Source organism: Podarcis erhardii, assembly GCF_964252035.2.
Source record: "Podarcis erhardii genome assembly, chromosome: 6".
In the NCBI taxonomy this organism is placed as follows: Eukaryota; Metazoa; Chordata; class Lepidosauria; order Squamata; family Lacertidae; genus Podarcis; species Podarcis erhardii.
The window spans coordinates 61,116,151-61,143,265 of NC_138510.1; the positions used below are offsets into that span (position 1 = coordinate 61,116,151).

The following is a 27,115-nucleotide window of genomic DNA, read 5'->3' on the forward strand; positions in this document are numbered from 1 at the left end:
TAGTGAACCAAATTCTCTTGAGTCCAACACTGTCTATAGGCAAGTTAGTTGCTTGTGGAAAACAAGGGAACCCCCAGGGGAAGGCGGCTCAAATCCAGGGGATTGGTGGTGGGATGATGGTGCATGGTCAGAGAGAAGAGGGAGCAGACTGGGAGGAAGAGGTGTGGGAAGCTGAAGAGATAACATGGTTTAGTGAGCAGGAAGAGGCTGTGGCAGAGGCGGAAGCAGAGGCTGAAGTGGGGCCAAGAGGCAGAGATGAGGCACACTGCTGAAGAAGCCAGGGAGTCTCCCCCTCCTGCTTTGACCAGCTCCCCTCCGCCCTGGTCTCCCAGAACTTGCAGAGGTATGAAGAGGATAGAGCAAAGACAGACCATGCAAAGAAGCCTCAGGTTGCTTGGGAAGGACCCAGGAGAGGAGGAGACTTTGGGAACTGTGGGAAGGCAAGAACCTTCAGTTCTTGCAACTTCGTCATTGGGGCAAGACCTCCTGGGAACAGAGTTGCTGTGCTTATTGCGCATGATCTGCTTTTATTCCTTTGAATAAGGAGTTAAGTTCATTGATGCCTTTTGAGTTATTGATTATCTGCACCAGACTCCTGCCCTAGCACCAACATACACACAGTGAACCATATACACCATAACTCTGGATTTGCCTATATATATTGTAGCAAGGTTTCATTTCTAGATTTCATTCAACGAACCAATGTGACCTCAGTGCTGTCAACTAACACCAACCTCACCTCAGTTTGCTCATTTACTAATAAATAAATAAATAAATAAATAGTTATAGTTGCATGCCCACTTTTGGGATACCTAATTTTTTGACACATGCCAAGCACTAGTAGCTTCTGCTATAAACAATAAACAATACCTTGCCCTGGAGACAGGCATGATAGTTACGTGCCTTGCTGTCATAGAGGCAGGATCGCATTTAAGTTCTCTATTAAATGACTGTTGCACTTAATTAGTTAAGAAAGAACAGCTTTATTTCATTGCTAAGCATGTGTAAATAACCTGCTTTTTAAAATAATGCTAGTAAAAACCCAGAACTACAAAATTGGGAAGCAATGAGCCAATGAATAAAGCTACAAATATCATGTTTCTGAATTCCTTCTGCTAAGAGGGAGCCTGCACAGATGGAATGGAGCTGTGTCACCAGTGACCTTGCTCACTCTTCCGCACCAGTTGAATTTTTCCAAGTTCTAGCCTTCTATTGGAACTATGGAATTTCCAATCTCAGTTGTATTGTGCCTTACCAGTGTGAAGCTCAGGAAAAAACAACATTGCTATATCTTAACCTAGAAATGCCTCTTTTCTTTTCTTTTTACTCCTAGATATCATACTGTGTAGGTACGAGTGTACAAACATGCAAGATCCTAGCTTGATCTAGTTAGAGATCTCAGGTGGGAAAGCTTCTGACCAAGATTCTTGTGAGCTGAGTTTGAGACCCGTTTTCCAGGATACTGTGCTAACGATCATTGTCCATTTCATATAGGTGGGCAAAGCAACATAAAATCATGAGTTGGTTCAGAGCTGAAGACACTGACTTTTCTCAGAATCACCATCACCAGAGACCTGCCACAATCATAGCACAGCTAAATGCATTTAACTGCATTTTCCCAGATTTCTAAAAATTCACAGAATAATGCAGAAATGTGATGTGAGAGCACATGTAGAAGGGAAATGGAGCAGAAATAGACTGCTCCTTCCTTCCCTTCCCTCCCCAACCCCAAAGAAGTTAGATATTCTAGACATCAAGCTAAATTTAATGCAAGCCAAAATACTTAGTTGAATGAAATATTGTTTTTTATCTAGGAATAATACATCCACTACTAACTGGAAAAACTTGGTTTAGATGCTGTCTGTTTTCAAATACTAGGAACTAAACCATCCAAGATGTTGAGCAACAAATGAAGTCATAGCAAAACAGCACTGTCTGCAAACAAGAATCTTTTTCTGCTAATTTATTAGCCAGCTTCATGTTTCGATTTCTGAAGCTTCAAATGGATGGTTAAAATACTGAAATTTCAGTGACACTTCATTTTGGTAGTCCAAAAGAGACTCGGGTGCTCCAAATCCATCTTTGGCAGTAAAATGCTGACCCTAATATTTTGTACTTGGATTTTCAGAGGCAAACCCCATGCCAAACATTTGTTTTTGTACATCTGTGTTTAGCAATGGATCCAGATGGAGATCTAGTTATGGATTAGGATTCAAAGTACAAAAATCCCACACCAGCCTGCACTGGGGGAAAAATGTGCATTCATATTACACGGGGCATAAATTAATTGTGAAAATTAATTTCACTTAGTATTATAGTCAGACTGCATTGAGACCATCTCAGAGTCATTCTCACTATGATGATCTTGGGCTGCATTTACCCTGATTTTCTAAGGTTAACCCAACGTGGCAAAACCTCACTTTGGCAGGCAGCATTGAATCCAGTCCCAAGAGTTTTGTGGATTCCATTGCCACCGAAACAAAAACCAGAAAAACTAGTCAGCCCCCAAGGATGTGTTCTACACACCAGGGAACAGAGATAGGTAAATCTGTCATTTTTAGTTACTCTTAATGTCCCTTTTTCCTAATCTTCCATTATCCACAATTCCATATCCATTTGCATTGGGGGAAAAGATGTCATCCAGGAAATTCACCAGCATTGTATAGTGAATTTCTCCCAATATGCAATTTTGTATGCGGTTTTGCTCAATATACAAGTCTTGCAAAGTAAATATATATATGTATTTTTGTATGTTATTTTCACTAATATATGCATTTTGTCTAATAAATGTATATGTGTACACATTACTTGACTGCAGAGCTGCATTGCAAAATTTGGAGAAGCCTGAATTTTGACATTTGTGTGTGTTTCAGTTTGCGTATTGTTTTGGAAAGTGCTCCTTAGGCCCGTCAGCTTGGTCCTGGGACCATGGGTGCCCAGGGCCATGCATGCTGGCGGGTGTGCTGACATGCCCCTGCGGGGGTATGCACGGCCCCAGAGCAAAAAACTGTGGGTGCCCAGCCCCTTCATGGGGAATGTTGTGGGGGCTGCTTAAAAGTTTGTTACTGTATAGAAACCAATAACCCTTCATTAGCATAGCATGAGGAATGGAACCTCTTATACTTCCTGACTGGCTTTTACACAAGGCCTGCCTCTTGCTCTTGTACATTATTGATTGGTCCACATCACCAGGAGTGAGTGGAAAATCCTGAAGGGTTTCAATTTTTATTTTACTTTTAGATAGGTGTACCCAATACCTCTTTTTGTGTTCTTTCTTTTGGCTGGTTAATTTCCAAACAGCGTCCTCAGTGGCTTCTTCCCTATACATTTACCTTTAAGAGAGGTACAGCTGATTTCTTCAGTTTAGGTTTTGAGAGTGAGTTACACACACACCTCAAACTGTTTTCCTTGGCTTTTAATTGAAAGGTTTGATTGTGTAAACTGCTGTGAGGTTTCTGTGGGCCTTTAATTTTATTAACTGACTGTTTTATTGCGAATTAAATTGCATGTTTTACTGTCTGTTTTTATTGGAACTGTGTATTTGTTATTAATGTAAGCCACATTGGGAAGGCCATCGACTTGAAAGGCAGCCTAGAAATATCTAAAACAAATAAACAAACTGCAAATTGAGTGAATGAGCAGAGAGAGAATAAAAAGAAGCAAATCAGAACAAGTGTTAAATGCAAAGTAAGGCAAAAATTCTAACTTTGTAAATACTTACAATTACTCAGAATTTATTGAAACTACTCGGGGGGGGGGGTGAATCTACACCAGCAAGCTGAAATCACCGGCTTAGTGTGTAGCAGGAATGACATTAATCTGTGATGAAGATGAAGTTGGAATATTGTGTATGGGGAATATTGTGTATTTGGGGAGGCCCTCCAAAAATTTATATCAACATGGTCACATGCCCTTAGCCCCATCCTCAATGCCACATCTACTTCCTCAAAGAACCATGCATCTCCCGCATTTGTCTGAAGTAGAAGTCCAACACACGAGCTCCTACTCACACATAGGGACTATACCTGCACCACCAGATTAACACCTTACATGAGTAATACCCTACAAGTGAGCAACACATGGACATTAAAATTAGTTTATTCAATTTAATGCCATAAGATTAAGTCAGATCCAAAGATTAATCTGTCAATAGCTGTAACGATGATAGAATAAGGAACCACTGCTTGGAGCCAGTGTCTCCCTAAATACCAGATTTTAGGGGCATGGAATGAAGGAATGCTGTTCCCTTCAGGCTCTGTTTGAGGTGATGGCAAGCAATACCTGACATTTCTGTCTGTCTCTGTGTCTGCTTTTCTATTAAAAAATAAACCAATTGGAAACTGATTCTACAAGTTGAGGAGGTTTGTAAAATCTCGTGCTTGAACCTAGGTTCAGGTCACCCATAGCAGATAGCTACTAGTTCTGTTTAACTTATGCAGCTGTGTGCAGGAAAGGCTCAGCTTGCAATCCACATTCCACAGAACTCATAAAGCAACCTTCCTGCTGATTTCAACAGCTGTAGATTACTCAGTGAAGAGCAAACTGTGCAATCTGAACCCCTAAAGGATAAAGTCAAGATTTTAACCTCAGTGCTCTGAAGAGAAGAAGTGGTTTAGTAAATACATACCAGTTTGAATGGTTGGCCTCTGGTTGTTAATGGGCACCACAGAGATGTTTAGATCATACACTGGTAAACTGGGATGAAGTGGTACAGGTGGCGGGAAATTTGCGTCAGCACAACAACCATCCACTGTTCCAGCTTCTCCATCTGAGATTATCAAAGTTACGCTGTCCGTCAGATAACTATGACCTATTTCTCCTCCTGGAAAACACATAGACACAAATTAAGGCACTTTAAATAAGCTACCAGGCTTTAAAATAAACATGAGGTAGTAACTTTCCCCCACCCCACCCCATGGCAGACAGAAAGAGAGCAGTAAGGGGATGGGTTTGGGTTTAAGACATTTGCACACAGGAAATGGAGTCATTGTCTTAAGCAGCCTCAATTAGTGGTTCACATATGTAATAAAATGTGTTGCCACCATTTATGTTAAAACAGCCACTGGTTAACAGCACACAGATGCCCATCTTGTCAGAAGGTTACCCTATAAAAATAGGTGGACAGTCTGAACAGCACACAGCACAAAGTAAATAAAGCCTAGTTGCACTTAGCAAGCTTTCTCTTGTAATGCAGAATTTTAAATAAATCATATTTATGGCAGACAGCGCATCAGGAGACGAACAATGAGAATTATCACTTTGTTTAACATGCATAGCGCATACATTACAATACAAGCAGAAAACCAAAATCTAATTCACTATAAATTATGTTCCACAGAGTGCTTGATTTTATAATTTAAGGAGTTTTCTTTTTTCTCTCATTTCTAAAAAAAAAAAAAAAACCACCAGTGGTCAGACATGCCCCACCTTCTCACACAGGTTGCTGCTTAAGAAAAACAAAACAAGTCTAGGAAATGACTCCACCACTAGGCATCTTGTACAGTACAGTTTCAGAACGCACAAGAGCAACCTAAGGACCTTGTAGTCGTCTGTAGCAGTAGGCTGTGGCTTTCAGGATAGACATATTTTACAACAGCTTGAAAAGAAAAGAAAGAAATCACCAGGCTGAATATTTATATAAAAATCAAAAGTTATTTATGTAAAAATCAAAAGTATAGATGAGTAAACAAGGGGGCAGAGAAATCCCAGTCCTGCTGGCTATCCCTCCCCCTGCTGGCTTGAGGGGAGAGGGACAAATCCATGTATGTATTTTCAGCACAACTATTCTCTGACCTGCTTTGCACATCACATTAAGCCAAACTATGGTTTACCATGACTGCACAAACATACTGGATTCTAGAGAGGAGCTTGCACTCACATTCCTCTTCCCTGGCCCTTTTAGCTCAGCACAGTGTGGCAGCTAAGCCATAGCTAGGGTTAAGTAGTCTCCTCCTTAAGCGCATTCTGTATCCAAGAGCAAACCTTGGCTACAGGTCATGGTTGACGAGGGCAGAAATCAGCATATCAGCTGAACCGGGAATCTTGGTTAAGTTAATACGTGGTTTAGCTATACCAGCACCACACTGAGCTACGAGGATCAAGGAGGAGCTAAGAAGGTGAAAGCTCCACCCTGGGAGTCAGCACATTTGTGTGGTAACTGTAAGCCGTGGTCTGGCTCAGCATGATATACAAATGCAGCATCTGTAAATAGAAATGCAGGGTAGTGCAAGACTCGGGGAAGCACACACACAACGTCTGTGCTGACTGCAGAGAGACAAATGAAAAACAAAAACAAATTCTGCTAATTATGCATAGATATCCCACCTCAAGCCTGCATTTCCATATTTGAAACCACCATGTGGCGATTATCTTGCTACTTGCCAGAGGGACAAGCTACAAATTCAACAGGACTAGGCAGAAGAGGGGAAGAAGGTCAAGAGAGGAGGAGGCAGAAAGATGGGGTAAAGACAACAAAGAAAGGAAACTGAGCCACTCAGCTATAACCCATCTTTATGGTCACAATACACTCCATACATTACGGAGTGCTGGCAGACTTAAGAAGGAATCCCATCCATTCTGAAGGAGCTACAATGGCCCACTAATTTTCCTGAGAAAGATTTAAAGGCATACTTAATTCTTGAAACTAAAATTAATGAGATTTAAAATGCTTACCTCTGGCTAAATTGCGCACATAATATTTTAATAAAAAGTTAATCAGTAACTAAATATGCTGACCAGATGATTTTCAAGAAAAAGATATTTAAAAAAACCAAGGTGGCATTTTCACAGGCAGGTTCCTTTAAAGTTGCTTGCGGTTTGCACCTATTAAAAAAAAAAAAAGACCTTGTCGCCACTAGGGGGGAAATGCTCAAATATGTAAAATCTCAAAATAGAAGAGTGAATAAAAGACAGTTGAGAGATAAGTAAATTCATCACACTAAACATAAGGCTAGTGTTTGGGAAGTTGTGTACTAGGCCAGGTTCAAGGTTCTGGCATTAATTTACAGGTCGCTTAACAGCTTGGGTCAAGGATACCTCAGGGATCCCTTATATTCCTGAACAAACACTGATATCTTCAGGGGAATAACTGTTAGTGACTCAGATGCCCAGCTTCTATCCATTCAGTATTGTGGGCCCAATTTTATGAATCTGCCTTTGAGTTGAAGTCAGACAAGCCTCCACCCTTTCGAACTTCCAGAGCCTACTGAATACATTTTTATTATTATTCCAGCAGACTTTCTCAATGAATTCTGATTTTATAGTTTTAGCTCATTTCTAGTCTTTGTCTTCTGTATACCACTGTGATTAAGTGGAAGGCTAAGCTGCATGAGAGACTTGGGAGCAGAAGCAGCAGCCCGAGTTTTCTAGTATGGCATGTTCTCGTGGGAAACAAAATTATTGATCATGAATGAAAACACAATGTGGAAAACCTCTCTGTACAAAATAATAAAGCTTAAAGCAAAGATTAGTCTGCAAAAGGCACTCATTAAGGAATATAAGAGGGTATACCTAGTAAAGTACATGGACACCTGGAAGAGACTGTTGAAAGTAAACACAGCTGCTGCTGCTGCTAATTACCTGTGTGCGCATAGGAGATGGATCCTTGAGTGATGTCATGTTGAGAGAACTTCTCCACCACAAAGCCATCCTTTTGAATAACCCCATGCTTTGGAGCCCTGGCAATCATATAGATGAGTCTGGAGTCTTCACTGTCAGCATCTGTTGCATAGAGGTATTCAGCCGTGATGAAGACTCGCTCTCCTTCCAGGCACTCCAGACTTGATCTTAAACCAGGTTGCAGCTCTGGTGGCTCATCATTTACAGGTATGATCTTGAATGAGGGAGAAAGAGGAGACATAACACATGGATGGAAGGAAGGCCAAGAGACTGTCTGAATGTCTTAAACCAGTGCCCTCAATTAGGATGGCATATCCAAAAATTCCATACTTGTGTCTTGCAAAAACTGCAATCTGTCAGGTGCTTGCTTTTGCTAGATTGGTACATCATTTGTGTTGGCCAGCTGATCTACAACTGCACTAATTCTTTGATCAACATCAGTATTTTATTCTGAAGAGTCAAGTCTCTTCCAGGCCAGTAGTAGCATGGATCCCCAACAAGCATTTTATTGGCCACTGTTTGTCACAGTAGTCACAGGCAGGGGGCACAATTCCCCATATTGGTACCTAGCGGGGAACTGAAGTTTGTCTTAAACCAAAAGTTGAGGAAGAAGGAAAATAAACTGAGCTTGAATCCTGACTAGATGTAGGCACTCTGGGCAAGTGGTTCTCGTGCCTAAGAAACTGGCCTCTTGTTGGCTGGATGAGGTTGCAGGTACGGTGCTTCTGGATCCAGCCCTGTCACTGGAGGTCCAGGTCACCTCAATGGCTAGAAGCACCTTTGACAAGCTGCAATCAGGAGAGTTTGACCATCATACTTCAGGCATGGTTGACTTCAAGGAGGGATTACTGCAATGCACTCGATACAGGGCTTCCCTTGCACTTGATCCAGAAGACGGAATTGGTGCAAAATGCTGCAGCATGGCCGCTGACAGGAATGAGACCCTGTCAGCATATAACAGCCCTCCTCAGAGACCTGGACTCTTTGATCTGCGGAACTGGCACTGCTACAGGTGCCACCTAATACTCATTCCACACATTTAAGAAATCCATCTTTTACTGTGGCAGCACCTACACTTTGGAACTCCCTGCCTACTGACACCTTCAGCGTACGCTTCAGTACTACTGTTTACTTTAACCATCTTTTTAACCGTTTTCAACTGTCAGTGTACATGTGTCAGGCCTTGAGTATCCTCTCCTCCCCCGGTAGCCTCAGAGGCAAGAAGAACAGTTTGTATTTCATGGTTTTTTATTCAGTCATCTGGTTGCAAGACAAAAGATCCATGTCTCCACGCATAGGAGATGTTGGCTACTCTGAGTCCCTCTTCTTCCATCCCCAACAACATCCTGAAACCCTACGGAAAGTGACAGGAGGCACATCCCTCCGCATTCTCTGTTCTTGAATGCGAAGGGACCCGCATTCCCTCCTGGGAGACCAGGAGGGTCTCCCATACTCTCCAGGGAGGTCTCTGCTGGCTGCTCTCTCACTTCTCTCTCTTCCTCAACTATCTCGTAACTAGGCATTTCCTCATTCAGCTGTGCATCATCCCTGTCTCCCTCTCCTTCTGAAACTGCTGAAGGCAAGCAGGGAGAAACTTCCCACCCCCCTCTTCTTTTGAGAGGAGCCAATCAGACTGAGGACACATTTCCCATTCCTCCTGTTCAGTCCAGTCCCTGACATGTTTTATTTATAAGGATGTAAAGGCGGTTCTTCTTCTTCTTCTTCTTCTTCTTCTTCTTCTTCTTCTTCAATTGAACAGTATACAAATTTGTTAAATAAATAAATCAACATGGTTAACGCATAGCATAGCTCATGCTGGCCCTGGAACTGTCTATCTACCATGTAAACATGTGTGTGATTTTTAGGGACCAGAATTCCACAAACAATTGACCCAAATTGCATTAAAATACTCCCACCCTACACACATATGTGTACTCATGTCTGAAAGTATGGGTGCCAATTTCAAGAAAATGCATCCGCATTGTGCATGATATGGAGCCCCACTGAGACAAAAAACCCCAAACATCTGGGATTCAGCATAGGGTGGGGTAGCATGCATTAGAGAAGTGTTCAGCTCACGACTCCCCATTGCAATGCAACTTCAGTCATTCCCTGTCCTCTCCTTTCTCCCCCCTTAATATATCTGGCAACAGTCCTGGTTTTAAATATGTAGGTCTACTGCAACCACAACTAAATTGGCCTTGTTACAGATAGGTAGCCGTGTTGGTCTGCCATAGTCAAAACAAAATAAAAAAATTCCTTCCAGTAGCACCTTAAAGACCAACTAAGTTAGTTCTTGGTATGAGCTTTCGTGTGCATGCACACTTCTTCAGATACACAGATACTTCAGATACTGTGTATCTGAAGAAGTGTGCATGCACACGAAAGCTCATACCAAGAACTAACTTAGTTGGTCTTTAAGGTGCTACTGGAAGGAATTTTTTTATTTTGTTTTAAATTGGCCTTGACTTGGTAATCTGTAGGCATCATGAACCTATTTAATCCAGGCATAAAACCTAATCTAAATGGAGAACTTGGTGTGAATCTAAAGGGAAGATTAATGAAAGTTAAAAACCTACTTGGTGAAGCTGAATAAGCCAGTACGTGATTAATACCTTTCAATTATACACTGGTAAAGTTCATTGCGGAGTTGGTTATTACCTGTACTCTCAGTGTTCCATCTGCAGTGTTAAATCCATCTGTTGCTGAAAATATTATTCTGTCTTCAAGGGTTTCCGAACTGTCATGCTGATACCTTTTAAACACAATTACAGAGGAGTTGGGCATTCATTCATTAGAGGCTGGAACAAGCAAGCTGGGAAAGAACAAGGGCCATCAACTTCCATATTTACAGCTCATAGCCTTGACACACTTGGGTCTTGGCCACATCTCCACTTGAGAGAATCTGCTCGGCTCTAGCAGGATTCAGTGATGCTAAATGAGTTACATCAGCTGGCGATATGGGAATATGGCAATGACCACAGTGCATTTTTTTTTTCTTGGAGAGAAGTCAGAGATAAGGAACAGCTGTTGGCTTACTCTGACATGCATCTACATGGGAGCTATATAAACAAACCCAGGGAACAGGAAAGATTTGGGACATAGGAATCTGCTCTATGCTGAGCCAGACCTTTGGTCCATTGTCTACAACAGGGGTGTGAATTTCTCCCCAGACCACCCCCCACAGATATCCCACCCCCAGGCCACATCCCACACCAGCTCTGGTTTTGCACCCTCTTTCAATGTTTTTACCTGGCTGGCATTTGCCCTTCAACTCAGATCACAAGTGTGCAGAAGCCAACCTACTGCACAGAGCTGACATGCATTACTCTATTAAGTTTTGCATCTGCCCCCCCCAGCATGTGACCATCACCACCCCACCCCAGAGGTTGCCCAGAAGGGAATGGGGCTAGAAAAGAAAAGCTTTTCTTGAAAAGGTTTCTTATGCCTGGTATGCTCTGGCTGACATGGGCTTTCCAGGATTTCAGACATTTCTAGCCTTACCTGGAGATTCTGGGGATTGAATTTTGGACTTCTGGCATGCTAAGCAGATGTTCTGCCACCGAGTTACAGGACCTTTCCTCCTTTGATTTGATTACTGAGGACCAGAGTGGCAGTGTTCAAACTATTTTCTGGGCAGCCCTGAGATTCCTTCCTCAGTGGGAAGATCAGTCGTGGCAGGTAAGCATCCCTTTAAAAACCCTCTACATTTAAGCGAAGTTCTAAAACCAAAATGCTGCATTCCTTTTCTGACCAACGTGTTAGATCGTGTCGCTTGAGGCAAAACAGGAAATGCCACCCTGCCCTGCCCCTGCTGAAGCATCCCTTACCTAGGTTGCACTGTGGTGGCATGACCAAGCAAGGATGGCAGCAGATTCCATTGAGATCTCACTGGAAATTGGTACCAATGCTGGTGCTGCTTCTCTGCCAGTGCTGGGGTGGGTGGGGTGCCCAAGGAGATGCAGACTCATGGGCTTCCGCCACCCAAGGCAGCTGCTTCACCCCGCCACATTGGTGGGCCAGCTCTGGGCTAGATCCTTATCTCCTCACCCATGCTGGGGCAAATTTCACAGGTGAGCAGCACCGCCCACCTGCCAATCACCTGACATCACCACAATGCCAGGTGATGCTGTGCTTTGAAGCCCCGACTGATAGAACGTCAAAGAGCACCACTGCACTATTCGAAAGCCTTTTTTGTAAGCAATGTGGGGCAGTTTGAAAGCTCCCCTGCACTATAAACTTCAGAGCTTCAAGGAGCAGCATTGGGAGGGAGGAAAGGTTTCCATTGAAATTGCTGCTAAAATGGAGATTTTCCTTCATTTAAAAAAGATTTCTATTGAAAATACTCTTCTCTCCAGGAGCAAAGGAGCCATCGTGAGCTCACTTTAATCTCCCAATTGTTCCTCTGAAGCTACACCCTTACCTGCCTCACAGAGGACATCATGTATGACATCACGTGTAGGTTGGTGTGTGTGGCTTGCCCCAAATGGCCTTGTAGATCAAATGGGGAGGCCTGGTGGGCCTAATTTCGCCCATGGACCATAATTTCCCCATCTTTGTTGTAATCCTTAAAAAAACAACAGCTAAAAGAAGAGTGGATCATGTTACTGGCTCGAGCCATTATATACAATACATAAAAAGATTAAAATTACCGAACTTTGGAAGAGTGTAAATCCCAAAGGGTAAATTTATCCCCTTCAGACATAACAAGTCCATGTAGTTCAATGTGTCCATGTAAAGGCAATTTCTTCAATTCAATTTGGATATCACTGTTCTTAGTGTCCACATCCGTTACCATTAGATGTTCTTCCGTGATGAATGTGCTGGTACCTTCCTCTATTTTCAGATGATTGGTGAAAATCTAAAACAGTCATAAGCTCACAAAATGCACTCAAGTACTTCAAGACACAGCATGCCAATATACATGGGATAAAACCACAATACAACTATAGAACAATGAGAATCTGGAGTTGTAATATTAAGTCAGACTATTGGACCATCTAACCTGGTGCTGCTACAGCCTACTACAGCTGGCAGTCTCTCCAGAGACTGCAAGGACTTCTGAGTTATTTCTAGCCGTTATATTATAAATCCTTTTATCCAAACAAGAGGAAGTAGTACCCAAACCTTGCTATACACACCACAGATTCAGATTCAGCCAGACCTGCATGTAGTACTGTAAATAAGCAGTCTTAAACAAGCCTTACTTGTTTCAGTGTTACTGGTCCATAGCAGCCATTTTGCCAGAAACCATGGAGGGAGGTACAAAGATTGGACAAATATAGCATTATCTCCTCCTTTGTTTGCCTTTTGTGAGGTTTCAGAGAGTTTTACTGGGTTTCCCCCTTGTTTTATCATCGTTTGGGGTCAAAATTCCATGTTTGGGAATGCATTATAAATTCTCCCATAGGAATCAATAGAAAGTGTTGATTCGTTATGTGAACACTTGCCTGACAGATGATTTCTTAAGAACACATTGTGAGTGAATAGCAAGCCTTGTATGCTCTTTTGCCTAATATACACATTGCAGGCAATTTTCCTAATATACTACATTTTTGCATGTTATATCAACTGATATGTATTTTTAAGGGCACTTTCTACACGTTTTCTACACATTTTTCAGTTGAAGAACTGGATTGCAAAATTCAGAAATGTGTACATTTCAAAAGATAGCTGTGTTTGGGTTACAGATAGGTAGCCGTGTTGGTCTGCCATGGTCAAAACAAAATAAAAAAAATTCCTTCCAGTAGCACCTTAAAGACCAACTGAGTTAGTTCTAGGTATGAAAAGCTCATACCTAGAACTAACTCAGTTGGTCTTTAAGGTGCTACTGGAAGGAATTTTTTTTATTTTGTTTTAGCTGTGTTTGGGTTCATGTATTGCCTTAGGAAGTGGAAATTAGCTAGGTTGACATTAAAATGTGAACCAACATGAATTTCTCTCCCCTCCATAATCCTTACCTTACGCCAAACCCACTTCTCAGGCTTCTAGAAAACTTAGGAAGGATTGAGTAACTGGGGTATTCTTCGAGCTGGCTTATAGTTTGTGTCCAAAAAGCTATGAGTCCATTTCTTGGAACTTTACAGCATTTCCCAAAAGCCAGCTGGCAAGCCTAACCATTACCTTCAGCATGTAGCTGGAAAACCTGTGCTAAAAAGGATGCTAGCTCTCTCAGGAGGACAATCCTTTTAGGAAAGGCATTTAACACTGGCAGGTGAGCCATAATATGTCTGACCTTGAGTCATTAATCAAACAGCAGGTAGGAGAAAACCATTTAAGATGCACTTGTTTTTGTCGTGCTGCTCATGGAAATGCTGTTCTTACAGAGCAATCTCATATACTGATAATTTAAAATACAGAACTGCCTGTCTTCCTCTTGGCCTCCAACTCAGAAGGATAGAACACTTTCCTAGTTTGTTTTACTCATTACGGAAGATTTGGTATCTTTCAGTCTTTATATTATTGTCTCCTAACAGGTACCGAGGCAACTAGAGGCCATGGGCTACCCAGTGATGCTCAAGGGAGACTGTGTGGAAAGGTGCTTTCTCTTTAAAAAACGGAAAGATTGCTACCCCCCAGGAATTAAGAAAAAAAAAGAGAATAAGCAGAGACACTAGATACGTAGGTCCAGTTATATTGAATTCAGAACTGAAGCTGCTTTAAGCTCTGTCCTAAAACTCCAGCAAAGAAGCTTTTCTATTTCATATGAAATGCTCTCTTCCCGTGTGGTGGTTTTTAAAGTCTAGAAGCTTATGGATTTGTGGAAATAAGCTAACCTACATAACGAGCAATTATTGTGACTGAAGCCAAAAAGGGCACAGTTAGAAGGATGACTTTGAGAAAACCAGCTCACAGAATGGCTTCAGAGGTACTTAAAGCATTTTATAGGGTTTGTTGTGGTGGTGGGGTTTTTTATATATATATAAAAAGGAGCAGAGGGAAGGGGAAGGAGAAAAGGAGGAAAGCTGAACACTCCGTTTTCCATTTGAACGAACCCTTAAGTATTATTCGGGGAATAGAGTAAATAATTTAACACTATAAATCTTTCCACTTCCTACAGCTGCCTGAAGAAATCACAACACATAACCCAATGAACTCAGCCTCTTGCTCTGTTTATGTATTTCCAAATGAAATATTTGTGAATAGGGAAAGCAAATAATGCAGTGATAGTACCAGGAGAGCAGGGTGACCAAGGAATGAGCGTGGGGCAAGTACTCTGCACAATCTGTGTATGATTGTTTGTTGTTGTTGTTGTTTTTAACAATTTGAACTTGGAATTACATTGGCTTCTGCATGGATGGCAATCTTTGGTCTCCCAGTTATCAGAAATAATAGATTGTTGTTGCTTTTTTAAATAGTTTATGTATACCCTTGTAGCAGATCTGCAAAGTTTCTAATACCACGATCATTAGGAAATTTGAAATCTGCCATCCAAACAGGGTTTTAGCTCAAAATAATCTGAAGGATCAAGAACAGAGAAGCCTCTTGTCTATTCAAGTGTTTATTCTTTTAACACCATTTTAGTAGTTCTATGAAAGGAGTTTTTTAAAGGGAGGGGAAAGGCCCCATTTTATTAGGGTTCAGGTCAAAGTTGTTCAGCTTTTTTTAGGGAGGGGGAAAACCCCATTTTTGCATTATTTTGGGGTCAAAGAGAAACAGCAACTCACCGAAGGATCGCTGGGGGGCAGGCGGGACAGCCTCGGTTTGTAAACTCTGTCTTCCATTCTCCAACAATGGAGGGCAGGGCGAGGGGCCGGGGCCGCAAGGGGGCCAGCGATCAACCGCAATTGACCAAAACCTCACAGGGATCGACCAGTAGATCGTGATCGACCTGTTGGACATCCCTGCTCTACAGCATGGATGGGGAATCTGTGTTCCTCAAGATATTCCCGGGATTACAACTCCCATTATCCCTGACCATTAGTCCTGCTGGCTGATGGCAGTTGGAGTATAACAAACTGAGGAGAGTCACAGGTTCCCTACCTCTGCTTTACAAGCTTAACGATCATTAAGACGGCATCACAGGCAAGCAGTTAATTAAGATTCTTGATAAATACCTCAGGTGCTTCATCATCCACAGGCATCACTGTGATGTTAAAGAGGAGACCAGTCATCACTCCTTCCTGCTGGTCACTGACAGAGAATTCAAACTGTACAAACAATGGGTCAGGGCCCATCTCCATCAATGGGGGCATGTATGCCACTTTCATATGCGTTATGGCATGCTGGTTGTAGGAAATGGAAGTGATTGCATTGCGTGAGTCTCATAAATTTAAATCTCCACTTCGCAGCTACTGCAACCACCCAATTCATTTTGTCTTTTAATCATATATCACTCCCTTAGTGCATAAGCTGAGAGATGTCATCAACAGCATGTTAAACAATGCAGCAGTAAATTAGGTTCCATAGCGTATCAAAACCAGATTGCCCTGGTGATTTTCAGTTGTTTTCCGGGGCTGATAGGATTTGGAGTCCAGCAACACCTCCAGATACTCCCCTTCTACTTAATTACACAGACCCACTGTGAGGTGAGTAGTCTTATCATGTTCTAGGTTTGGGAAGTAGAATTCTTTAATTTTTCCTGTAGTGGTGATGATCAATGATCTAAGCAAAGTTGGGACATGATGAGTTCAAAGTCCAACCTGAAACTTCTAGGCCAAACCTCTCTGAAGTTTGGACTTAGCTCATTGGTTTGGCCTTGGGCTCAGCCCTTTCATAGCTATCCTGCCCTGCTTCCTAAAAGGGGAGGGGGCTTCTGTAACCTACAGCTGCATCGTAGTTCCCAAGAAAGTCTGGATCCTCATTACAATTCTGAAGAATCATTGCATCCAGGACACTTCGTCAAGCACGCTCTGTATAACTGTGGCTATTGGGGTCTCTGAGAATGACAGATCGCAAGGGACTTGAAGCAAGACAACAGTTATTGTTAGGTCCACTTACCTGTGTGAAAGATGACAGGAAAGGAATGGAAGAATTTTTCACAAAATTTTTCATGCTGTCTGTGAAAATAAGCTTTCCTGCATCATACACCCTATAGAACAGGAGGGAAGGGGGAGAATTGCAATTTTTAATATATATTTAAAAGAGTAGACATGTCTAAAATTGACATGGACTGCAACAGCATCTTAAAACACACTTATTGGCACATGAGCTTTTAGGCTAAGACAATTGACGCATCTGTATCAATTAGTCTCAACAGTTGGGGCAAGTATATTCAATACAATAGAGGAAAAGCAGTTTTTCAGAGCAAATTGAAATGAATTGCTAGAGATATAATATATGGGCCAGAAAGTGTTAAAATTTTACCATGTAACTAATAAAGTGGGCTTCACATCTCATGGAAGTTCATGTTGCAAGACTTCTTGGACATTTGCACACTAGACTTTTTCTCTAGTATGGGAACCCCTATGACACCCATTTACTTCTCAGAATCCAAATTTTGTTCCTCCTAAACCATTGCATTTTTTATCTTCCAGGTCTCCTCTTTTTTTCTTTTTTTAAAAGAAGAATATGTATGTAGTGATTTTTGAAGATTCTATCCTCATTTTAGTTCAGCCAGCCTTTCCAGGTGTGTGATGTAGTCCCCCTGTCTCAGTTGGTTTGGAGGTGTAGCCTGGTGGAATACAGTTTCCCTTTCCTGAGAACCCTCTCCTATTACCTTACCTAAAAAGCTAGCCCTGCACTAAGTACAAAGGATAGCAAGTCTTGCTACAGCTTCAGGCCAAACTGAAGTGACATTGACAACACATTTTGCCAGTGTCACTTGCCTTGAACTAGCCTCCAGAGATTAAGAAGTGGGAAGTTCATAAATCTCTCCTAAAGAAAAAACATTTAGTATGCACCATGTCACACAGAGACACTGCTTTCGATGGGAAAAGTTGATATTGCCCCCACCCCCAATTCACTTCTGAAATCAGTTCTGCTATGATTTAGGGGTGAGGCCCGGGGGGGGGGGGGAGAAAGAAGAAAGGAAGCAAAATTGACTATATTTGTCATTCTTCCTTTACAGAGCAGAGTACTCAAGAGTTCCCTCAACAGTGGCTGCAGGCAGGAGCAGTTCCACGGAAGAATTATTTCCACTCCCTGGGAGTGGGTGAGCTTTTACTACAAAATGGGTTAGTTAAGCGAAAGGAGAGGTGAAATTTACCCAGCGTAGGTATCCGTCCTGAAGGAGACTGAGACTACTTGTTTTACAATTAGCATTCACCTGAGGATAGCAACACCTGTATAGTGTTAATGTACACACAAATGCCTTTTCGCTTAGATACATCCTTTGAGAGTTTCTTCCTTCGTTGATGCATAGAGACTTACATACCCAGGGGAAGCGGGAGAGAAACATGGCTTTGTAACTGTATACATAAGTTGGCTGTCTAGGGATTCAGCATCTGTAAAATGGAGGTGGTCCTTTGTGATGTGTACTATCTCTGTTTCTTTGACCACAAGGTGTCTTATTGTCCCAGGGACTTCTTCTGGCAAATGGTCTTTCACTGGCATGATGTGAATCATCACAATCTATAAGACAGTCGCAAAACCCTGTTTATTGATCTGTTTCACTTGTATACCACCCATTCAATAATGGGATGTTTGCGTAGACAATGTAATGGAAAATATAATTTGCAATAAAAACCCGTAAAACAAACAAATGTCTCAAAGCAGAAAGCTCAGTCAGGAAAAAAGCACAAAACATAATTAAAACAAAAGCAGCATGAAACCCAGCAAGGGGAGCTTAGTGCAAAAACCTGAAGCACTTAGATTGTAATTAAATGGCTTGGGAGAACATGGATATATGCCTTAAAAACAGCATTTACTGCTTGAGAACATCTTGCACCACCATATAAATCACAAAGATTGCCTAAGTGTAGCATCAGGTACTCATATAGTTTGTTTTTGTGGTCTATCCAACGTGAAGAATAACCAAATAACCTTTAGTCTTTAGTGTCAGTTCCAAATTGTTTTGATTAATAATTCAGGAAGCCAACAGTGCTACTGCAGTTAGTAATATAAAAAGAGAAGAAAGGGTATGAATTATAACATTTCTTTGAGCAAAGATGGTTCTCATAGAAATCATCTTCTCTGCAAGCTTCACTTTGTGTGTCATAAGCTTCACAGTGTTTGCACCCTAAGACACACACACACACACACACACACACACAAGGCCCTGTAAAGAGGCGACATCTTTGTTCAAACCTTCTTCTAGGGTAGTGTCAGATATACAAGCTGAGGAGTACCAGGAAGACTGTGCATAACATAGATCAGGGGTAGGCAACCTAAGGCCCAGGGGCCAGATGCGGCCCAATCACCTTCTCAATCCAGCCCGCAGATGGTCTGGGAATCAGCGTGTTTTTACATGAGTAGAATGTGTGCTTTTATTTAAAATGCATCTCTGAGTTATTTGTGGGGCATAGGAATTCGTTCATTTCCCCAAAAAATATAGTCTGGCCACCCACATGGTCTGAGGGACGGTAGACCGGCCTACGGCTGAAAAAGATTGCTGACCCCTGACATAGATGGTATATGAATTAAGCAGAGGCAACAGAACCAGAGCTTTTGCTGTTGGCCACATTGCCTGCAGAGCTCTGGAGATTTTGGAGAGGGCAAGGAGAGAAAGATACAATTCCTTCTGTTTTCCGGCAGGTAAATAGCTGAATGGAAGAAATGTCAAATATCTAAAAAGGTAGGCACTCATTATTCCTGCTAGAGGTGTAAAGATCACAAGTTCGTGTATGTTTCAGGCTGGACCTCTTCTTGTAGTGAAAGGATGCACACATTTATCATAGAACCCTAAACTTTTGTCCAATGCTAAGGATGGAGATTTTTGGGTTCTGACCTTATACAGCACTGCTTCTTAATTTTTGTATATGTATTTACATTATCTTGCTTGACAAAGGACAGTATATAAATTTCTTTTTAAAATAAAATAAATAGTATGCATATTGATACTTTATGCATAGTCATGTATGCACTATAATATGAGAGCATCATCCATATTTTTAATTGGACCCAGGGTGGGGAGCTGACTTCTCATCTAAGTTAAGGAATAAGATGAGAATTAGAAGAAACATCCATGGAGATGTTCCCATGGAGCTCAAATCAAGTTATTTAGATCTTTCCTCTAGGATTCTCCTCTGCTGCTACTTGGTTTTTCACGAGAAATTGTAAAACAAATTACCTGAGGATCTGAGAGATTCGGTGGTTCCTGGCTGTCAGCTAAGTTAAACTCAAACGAGTCTTGAAAAATTTCCTCTCCAAAATGATGGTAGTAAATAAGCCCGTGGAAGAGATCTCTTTGGTAAAAGCTAAACACAGGGATACCTTGAGAATCCAACAAAGCACAAAAACCAATTTCAGAAAATACTGCATTTCATTTTTCTCCTTCACATTAAGGTTTCATATTGGAACCACACCATTGGCTCTTGTATCCCTAATGCCATCTACACTGATTATCAGCAGCTCTTCTATGTTTGAGGCATGTTCTGTCCTTTTAAAATCATCTTTTGAATATAAACAGCTGGGTCTCCTCCTTCCATGCCTTCTAATCTCACCCTAGAAATATTGCATGACTGGTTCAACAACCAGCTATCTGGATTAATATATTAATAATGGCATCGTCATTTTAATAGACATAGTTACTCTACCTTTTTTCAGAATGAGGGTCACATTCCCAGTAACTTTCAAAGCAGAGCAATGGATGAGACTCTTACCTATATATATTAGGGTGTATTCCAGCCAATCAAAAGACAGATTTCTACAGATTCCCACCCACATATTCTCATCCTCCATCCATATAAGGAAAAGGTCTTATTACAGTCCAAGTGCATTTTCAGCCAGACAAAAGCAATCAAGGAGAGCATAGAGCAAGACTAGTGAGGGGTGTGGTCTTGGGAGAGGATATGGCCTGGTCAGGGGCTCAAGGGCTGAAAAGAGAAACATTTGATCCCAGGTCTGAGGTTCCCAACCCCAGCACTACCTGGTCCATCTGGGAACTGTTGCTTAATAAGTTCTCCAGCACAGGGTGGCTTGGATATTTTGTAGAGGATATAATCATCACTCGAATCAAAATCAGTAGCCATAAGCATATGGTTTTCAATAAGAACTGTGCTGCCTTCTTCCAACTCAAAGACAAGATTGTTCACTAGGAATGGTGGGGTGTCGTCTTTTGGAAGAATGTTAATAGGAAATCTGTGTCTAGCACTGTGCTTTTCATCAAAAATTCTGAAGACTATGTCATCCTTGGTTGTATCACTGTCATCATGATGGTAACGGACAACTCCATCCCTGAGATCTTTCACTGCAAACCTGAAGCCTTTGTTACCTACACAAGACGAAAGAAGAAAAACAGCAGTTCTTCTCGCTACTGGTTAACATGCATCTATTTAATACAGTGGAGCAGCATGGCTGTAGTTACCTATGTTTAGATATAGTTTCTTTCCCTAAAGACTAGTCAATTTAATAGATTGGATACATATAATTTGATGCCTATGCACATATTCTCCAGTGAATGGGAGCCTGGTACTATGCTGTCTTTATGTAGCAAAACTGGATGGATTGGATAGCATATGGTTACCAGTTTTTTTTCAATGAATCCAGGGACACATTTTTTTAATTATTTTTTTTAAGCTGAGTAGCAACAGGGAGTCAGTAGTGGGGATGGTGAGGCCAAAGACCCTGGGCCCAAGCACACATGCATGTTGTATAAAGGTGCAAAGCCCTTCTTTTGCACCCTGTGAAACATAAATGCACAGAGTTTTTTAAAAACTGGGCAGCAGCCGCCCACCTGCAACTCCCGAGCCTCCCCTGATCAGTCAAAACAAAGGGGGAAGGGGACAGGATATCTGTACCACCAGACATCCCCGGTTCCCCTTCAGCAGTGGCGGCAGCAGCGGCAGTCAGCAGCCTGGAGTCAACCTGGTAGCACAGTTGGCTCTGGCTGGCTTCAGGAGCTGCTCGCTGTCGTGACACCAGCCATTTTTCCTCACCGGAAGTTCCAGCTGAACAGCATCAAGGTTATCATTATCTACAATCTGAAGAGACTCCCAGGTAATTGGACGAGACTGTCCTTCCAACAAGTCAAGCCCTATATTAGCTGACATAATATTAATATCCATGTTGAAAAAGTAGTGGGATAATTTGATTTGACAACCCATTGAATCCAGGTCACATTTACTTACATGTAGGAGCCCTGACTTGCACAAAGGTTACACAGAGGTTAGTTTGTATCTTGTCTTTATTGAGCATTTGTTCTGGTTTGTTTGCAGGATGTCTATACATCTTTGCATGAATCATTAACTCACTCCACACTTTTCAATGCATTTCTCTGTCACTTTCCTAAACTCAAAAAGTCTGTTCCCTTTTTAAAGTAGGGGTTTTTTTGTGCTAGAATAACAAAGCACTTTAATTGCACAAACCTAAATTTCCCGGTATGTTCTTAAATGCCTTCTGCAAAATACTGACACCGTTGAGTGCCTTTACAAATGAAGGAAATAGATCAATAACCGAACATTATTACAGATGAAAATATTGCCATCTGTCTTGCCACTTAGGCAAGTTAAAGCTCAACTCGGTTTCTAGCAGTATCTTTATAATGTTTTCCTCCACATCCAAAAAAAGGATGCACTTTCCACCACGATGAAACCATCTATTTTGCTTCAAGCAAAGGTCTGGTTGAAAAGTTCTAATTTTTATTTTGTACTCTAATTACTGGGGGGGGGGGCAGGTGGAGACACACATGGGAACTTTCAATTTTAAATTCCACAAATTTGAGACCAAGAAGCTACATACCTCTGATTGTGAGCCAGCCATGATATAAGCCTTCCACCACAAGCAGCTGAACAGCATCAAGGTTATCATTATCTACAATCTGAAGAGACTCCCAGGTAATTGGACGAGACTGTCCTTCCAACAAGTCAAGCCCTATATAAGCAGGTATTTCAAACACAATGAAGTCATGTGGCTCTGAATGAGCTCATAGAGCAATTCAGCATTAAAGGCACCATGAGCTTTGCTTTCAGCGTAAGCAATTGCACTAGGTGGAAAAATGATGCAATTGTGGGGGAAATTCAGAAAAGTTAACTGGTTTGATACTTAGGAGTACAGTTTAAAAAACATGACGAGACAAAAGCAAGAGGCAGGATTCTATTCAGGGATGTTTAATTAGCAAGCAGGTCGTTGAGATATTGCAAATGAGTCACTGTCAATAGGTTTGTAGGTTCTCTTTTTTTACATGTCAGACATTCCCTGGAAAAGGTAAATCCAGCTTAAATTGGGAGGGAAATATGGGCTGGCATTTTGTGTCCGCACTGGAAAAACTTCCATGCATGAGTAACACCAATTCCACACTTAAGACCCATCTGGAATTACTGATAGTAACATGGGTTTGTCATATTTGGATAATAGGGTTGTTACTGTAATCCTGTCACTGGCCCCATCACAATTCAAGCAGTATCATACCACTTTAAACAGTCATTGCTTCACCCAAATATTCCTGGGAACTCACATTTTTTCCCCTCCCGAGAGCTAAGATTCCCAGAGTTCCCTGGGTAGGGGAATTGATTGTTCACTGTCAGAACTGTAGCTGTTAGAAGGGAATAGGGGACCGCCAAACAACTCTCAGCAACCCGAATGAACTAAAGTTGTGGTATAGTTCAGATGTATAGTTCAGATGGGGCCACTATACTGTAAATATAAAGCACATCTTTCATATGGATGATAAATATGTCCAGTTACCACTGTAGAATGCTTTTCTCTTTGAAATCAAATTTATTTGTACCATCCCATGTCTGCGTTATCACAGCACACGGAAGGTGAATCCGTGGCAAAACCACATCTGTGAAGAAAATCTGAAAGGGGATTTTCCTTACCTGTGTTCCATGCAACTCTAGGAGCATTTGTTACTGCACTTCGAATTGAAAAATGGACCATGATAGGGAAGCTGTTCATGAAGAGGCTATCAATTGCTTGAAACTCAACCTAGCGAGCGAGAGAGAAAAGATTAATTCAGTCCCTTTGTGACTCTTGAGCTGTAGGCATAGACTAGCTTGTGAGCACCAGGGGAGGGGAGCAGCCACATCCCATCTCTCACCTCATAGTTCTGTCTCTCAGAATGAGAGATATTAGATGGCTGAAAAGCAACTTTTGTATCATACAAATCCTGCCAAGTGAAAGACGTAATGGCCTTGGAGTGGTCATCCAGGTGGGTAACATATCCCTGAGGAGGAGGTTTAGTAATGTTGAATAGCAATCTTTCCCTCGGGGTTTCTTCATCTTCGGCATCCAAAGTCACTGTCGTGAGAGGAGTAAGAATGAACTCATCTATCTCCAAGATGAACATGGACATGAATGCAGCTTGAGGTTGTCTGTTTGGAATGGCCCCTTTTATCCTTACAGGAATCCACACATTTTCTGCCTACAAACAAGGAAACCAAATGTCTCTTCACAGTCAGTGCAGAAGAGGGGCATTAATATATTGCTTTTAAATGTAGTTCAAGGAACTTTATTTGGGTTCAACTGGGTATTATTACAAAAAAAAAAGATAACTACTGAAAACAACTATTAGTTATCAGATTCAAAAGTCTGGTTTTCAGAGGAGGAGGAAATGATCAATAGGGTCTGTTTTAGAACATTTGGAGCAAGTGCTAGAGACATATATTTTGTGGTATCTGGTAGTCATTTGTCTGGAATAATGTGCTCCAAGTAGGACTGGGGAGAAATTGAATTCAGCTTGGCATTAAAAGGCAAAAACACCCAATTCACAATATGCAAAATGAAAAAAACAGACATCCTTTGAAATTTGCACTTCTCAGTACAAATTTCATGACAGATACATGACTAATGCAATGAATCCGCAAACTATACTGAATTTCCAAATACTATTGTAATAGTAATATTACATCCCATTAAGGTGCAGCAGTGGGTGAGGTAGGGGGCAGAATGGGAAGCAGGGTCACTTCATCAGCTCCGCTGAGAGAGAGATGCTATATTTAGTTCCTCCTCCTCCTGGGTTCAATAAAGTGTCCATCTTGCCACACAATCAGCATGTACTGAATCTGAAACATAGCCAGGGAAATTAACATGCAAGTAATTTTTTCCTAGAGTTTTTTTGGGAGGGAGGTTGGGAGTATGGAACAACAACAGAAAGTTGTGTGGAAAATATGATTCACCGCATTATCCTCACCTGTAGCTGAAATCTGCTCTTTTTGTCTCTGATTTCTACTTGTATGGATATATAATCCTTATCAGGTGATGGGGGACTGAGGTGTTGGTACCTAAGTCTCATCTCCAGAAAGTCTTCACAGCTCATCTTTAGAAGGTGTATTTCTTTCAATCCTGAATGGCAGGCACCATTGCTGGGACAAGGTGGTTTGGATTGTCCAGCTAAGGCGGAAACACAACTTTAGAACAAACTATTTCTGACCTTCTAAATGATCTTTCCTTTATTTAATAACACAAGCAACCTTTAAGGGATTTACATATTCTGAATATTGAATGAAGACTTTGGATGACCTTGTAATTTAAACTACACAATCTTCTAATTCAAGCTACACAATCTTTGAAACAGGGGGTTGTGCACAATAAAGACACAGATCTGCATGCCAGAGAACCATGGCCAATCCAGTGGCAATTCTGATGCCCTGAAGTGCCACAAGACTTAACTTCTAGCTCGGTAGTGATGACCTACAGTATTTGCATATTCAGCAGAACCTCTTTTATCTAAATGACTGGGTTAACAGAAGATCTCTAGATAAAATAAAACACTATCTGTGTAATACATCCTTGCTTTAATCTGGATCAAAACTTTCATAATTCATGGGTAGATATTCCCACCAGGACAGTGGGAATGCATTCTTCTTCATTCTCCTTCCAACTGAAAGAGAACCCAATTAATGTTGTCTCCCAGGATCTTACTGTCCCCTTTTAACTAGACAGTTGGTCTAAAGGATTGAATCGTGCATGCTGGACAATGGTGAGGGATCAGGGATCCCCCCCCCAGATCTGCTGTACATAGCGCAGGCCATGTAATGCCAGTTCAGTGTCTACAAGCTCACATATCCCAACAGGGTGCCTGTAGAGTCCCATCCTGCCACCCTGTCCCCTCAGATGCTTGAAATAAGCCTTCCATCTAAGCCAACGCTAAGCTGTTTCAAGACAAGATGAAATACATTTTTGAGTGTGAGAAAGAGGGAGGCAATTCTGGGGAAAGAGCTTACAGCTGGGGAGGGGAGAGAGAGTTAAATAAGATTAAAAATCACCTTTTTTTTGTTTGGTGTATGTTGACACATCTTCACTTTTTTGTATTTTAGAGTCCTCAACAACTACTTGCCCAACAGCAGGAAACAGTAATTCAGACGACAAGATCCTCACTGTGCAGGCTTTACCTAAACCGTTGTACTTGAAAGTCAAAATGTTTCTGTCAATTGGCTGAGAAATCCCAAAGAATTCTGGAACTTCTAGAGACACTTGTCCAAACTGAACAAGACTTGGTTTTGGGCTTCTTATCACGATATGAAGAGTAAACGTCTCTACAGCGGTCTCCAGTTCTGTAAACCTGTAAAAGAAAGACGGCAAATACTTCCTGGTGAGCAGTGACAATCTTTGCATGGAAATTTAGAAGACTGTAAGTACAAAATTTTCCCTCCTAACATTTTAGGGGTACCATATACAAAGTTTTAAGTGTTGCTTGATTCTAGGAATCAGCTTTTTGACTGCTGTTTTTATTATTCTGCACAGAGAATATATACTTTGATTTTTCCAACAGAATACCAGTTAATAAATTACAAACATAATGATATAGAAAGAGCTCTGCTGGATCAGACCAGAGGCATAACAGCCTCTGGTACTAGAGACAGCACATAGCCAACATAGCTAGTAGCCATTGATAGTAGGGGTGTGCATTGGACACAAGCTGCAGTCCGGATCCCAGTTCAGCATATTGGAAACAAGTCTGATTTGATCTTGAAGTGCTTTGGACAGGCACCCCCAAACTCAGCCCTCCAGCCCTGACTACAATTCCCATCATCCCTAGCTAACAAGACCAGTGGTCAGGGATGATGGGAGTTGTAGTCCCAAAACAGCTGGAGGGCCAAGTTTGGGGATGCCTGGCTTTGGAGGTTGCCTTATTTGGTTTGGGTCAAAATTCCAATCCAGAAAAGCAAAGCTCCATTACTGTTATGGGGAATAACTCCCCACCCCTTTAACAGAATTATTTATAGGCTCAGCAGCCACTCCTGAAATGACAGAAGAAATTGCTATGGATGGATAAATGACATAGAACTGCAGACAAAAAATTACAACAACAAAAATAGTCAAAGGTTCATTCCTTTGTTATAGTGGTGTGTGTTTTTGTTTTTGTTTGTTTGACAGAATGCAGCTTTGGAGGTTGCAATCTAAAGCAGAAAACTAGTACAGGAGACTGCCCTTAACCCTTTGCTTTAATGCAATTATTCCACTAGAATGGCCCCCTGAAGCTGCTTTTTGCCCTCTGAGGGGGGCGCTATCTATAGCA

At 41.6% G+C, this 27,115-nt stretch overlaps 1 protein-coding gene across 3 annotated transcripts in view; it reads right to left on the reverse strand.

Annotated features, from left to right (window-relative positions):
- The window catches only part of LOC309344586 (FRAS1-related extracellular matrix protein 1-like), a 115,997-nt gene that overhangs the window by 72,292 nt on the left and 16,590 nt on the right, over positions 1–27,115 (reverse strand). For all 3 annotated transcript variants that reach the window (XM_081867092.1, XM_081867091.1, XM_081867093.1), the window contains exons 4-17: positions 25,863–26,158; positions 24,788–24,987; positions 23,696–24,019; positions 23,475–23,583; positions 22,396–22,527; positions 20,585–20,929; positions 19,787–19,929; positions 17,933–18,129; positions 16,558–16,648; positions 15,675–15,842; positions 12,270–12,478; positions 10,279–10,372; positions 7,579–7,831; positions 4,628–4,822 (exon numbers count right to left, since the gene is read on the reverse strand). In XM_081867092.1, the coding sequence (XP_081723218.1) occupies positions 4,628–4,822; positions 7,579–7,831; positions 10,279–10,372; positions 12,270–12,478; positions 15,675–15,842; positions 16,558–16,648; positions 17,933–18,129; positions 19,787–19,929; positions 20,585–20,929; positions 22,396–22,527; positions 23,475–23,583; positions 23,696–24,019; positions 24,788–24,987; positions 25,863–26,158 (2,756 nt within the window). The remainder of the gene's footprint in view (positions 1–4,627; positions 4,823–7,578; positions 7,832–10,278; positions 10,373–12,269; positions 12,479–15,674; positions 15,843–16,557; positions 16,649–17,932; positions 18,130–19,786; positions 19,930–20,584; positions 20,930–22,395; positions 22,528–23,474; positions 23,584–23,695; positions 24,020–24,787; positions 24,988–25,862; positions 26,159–27,115) is intronic.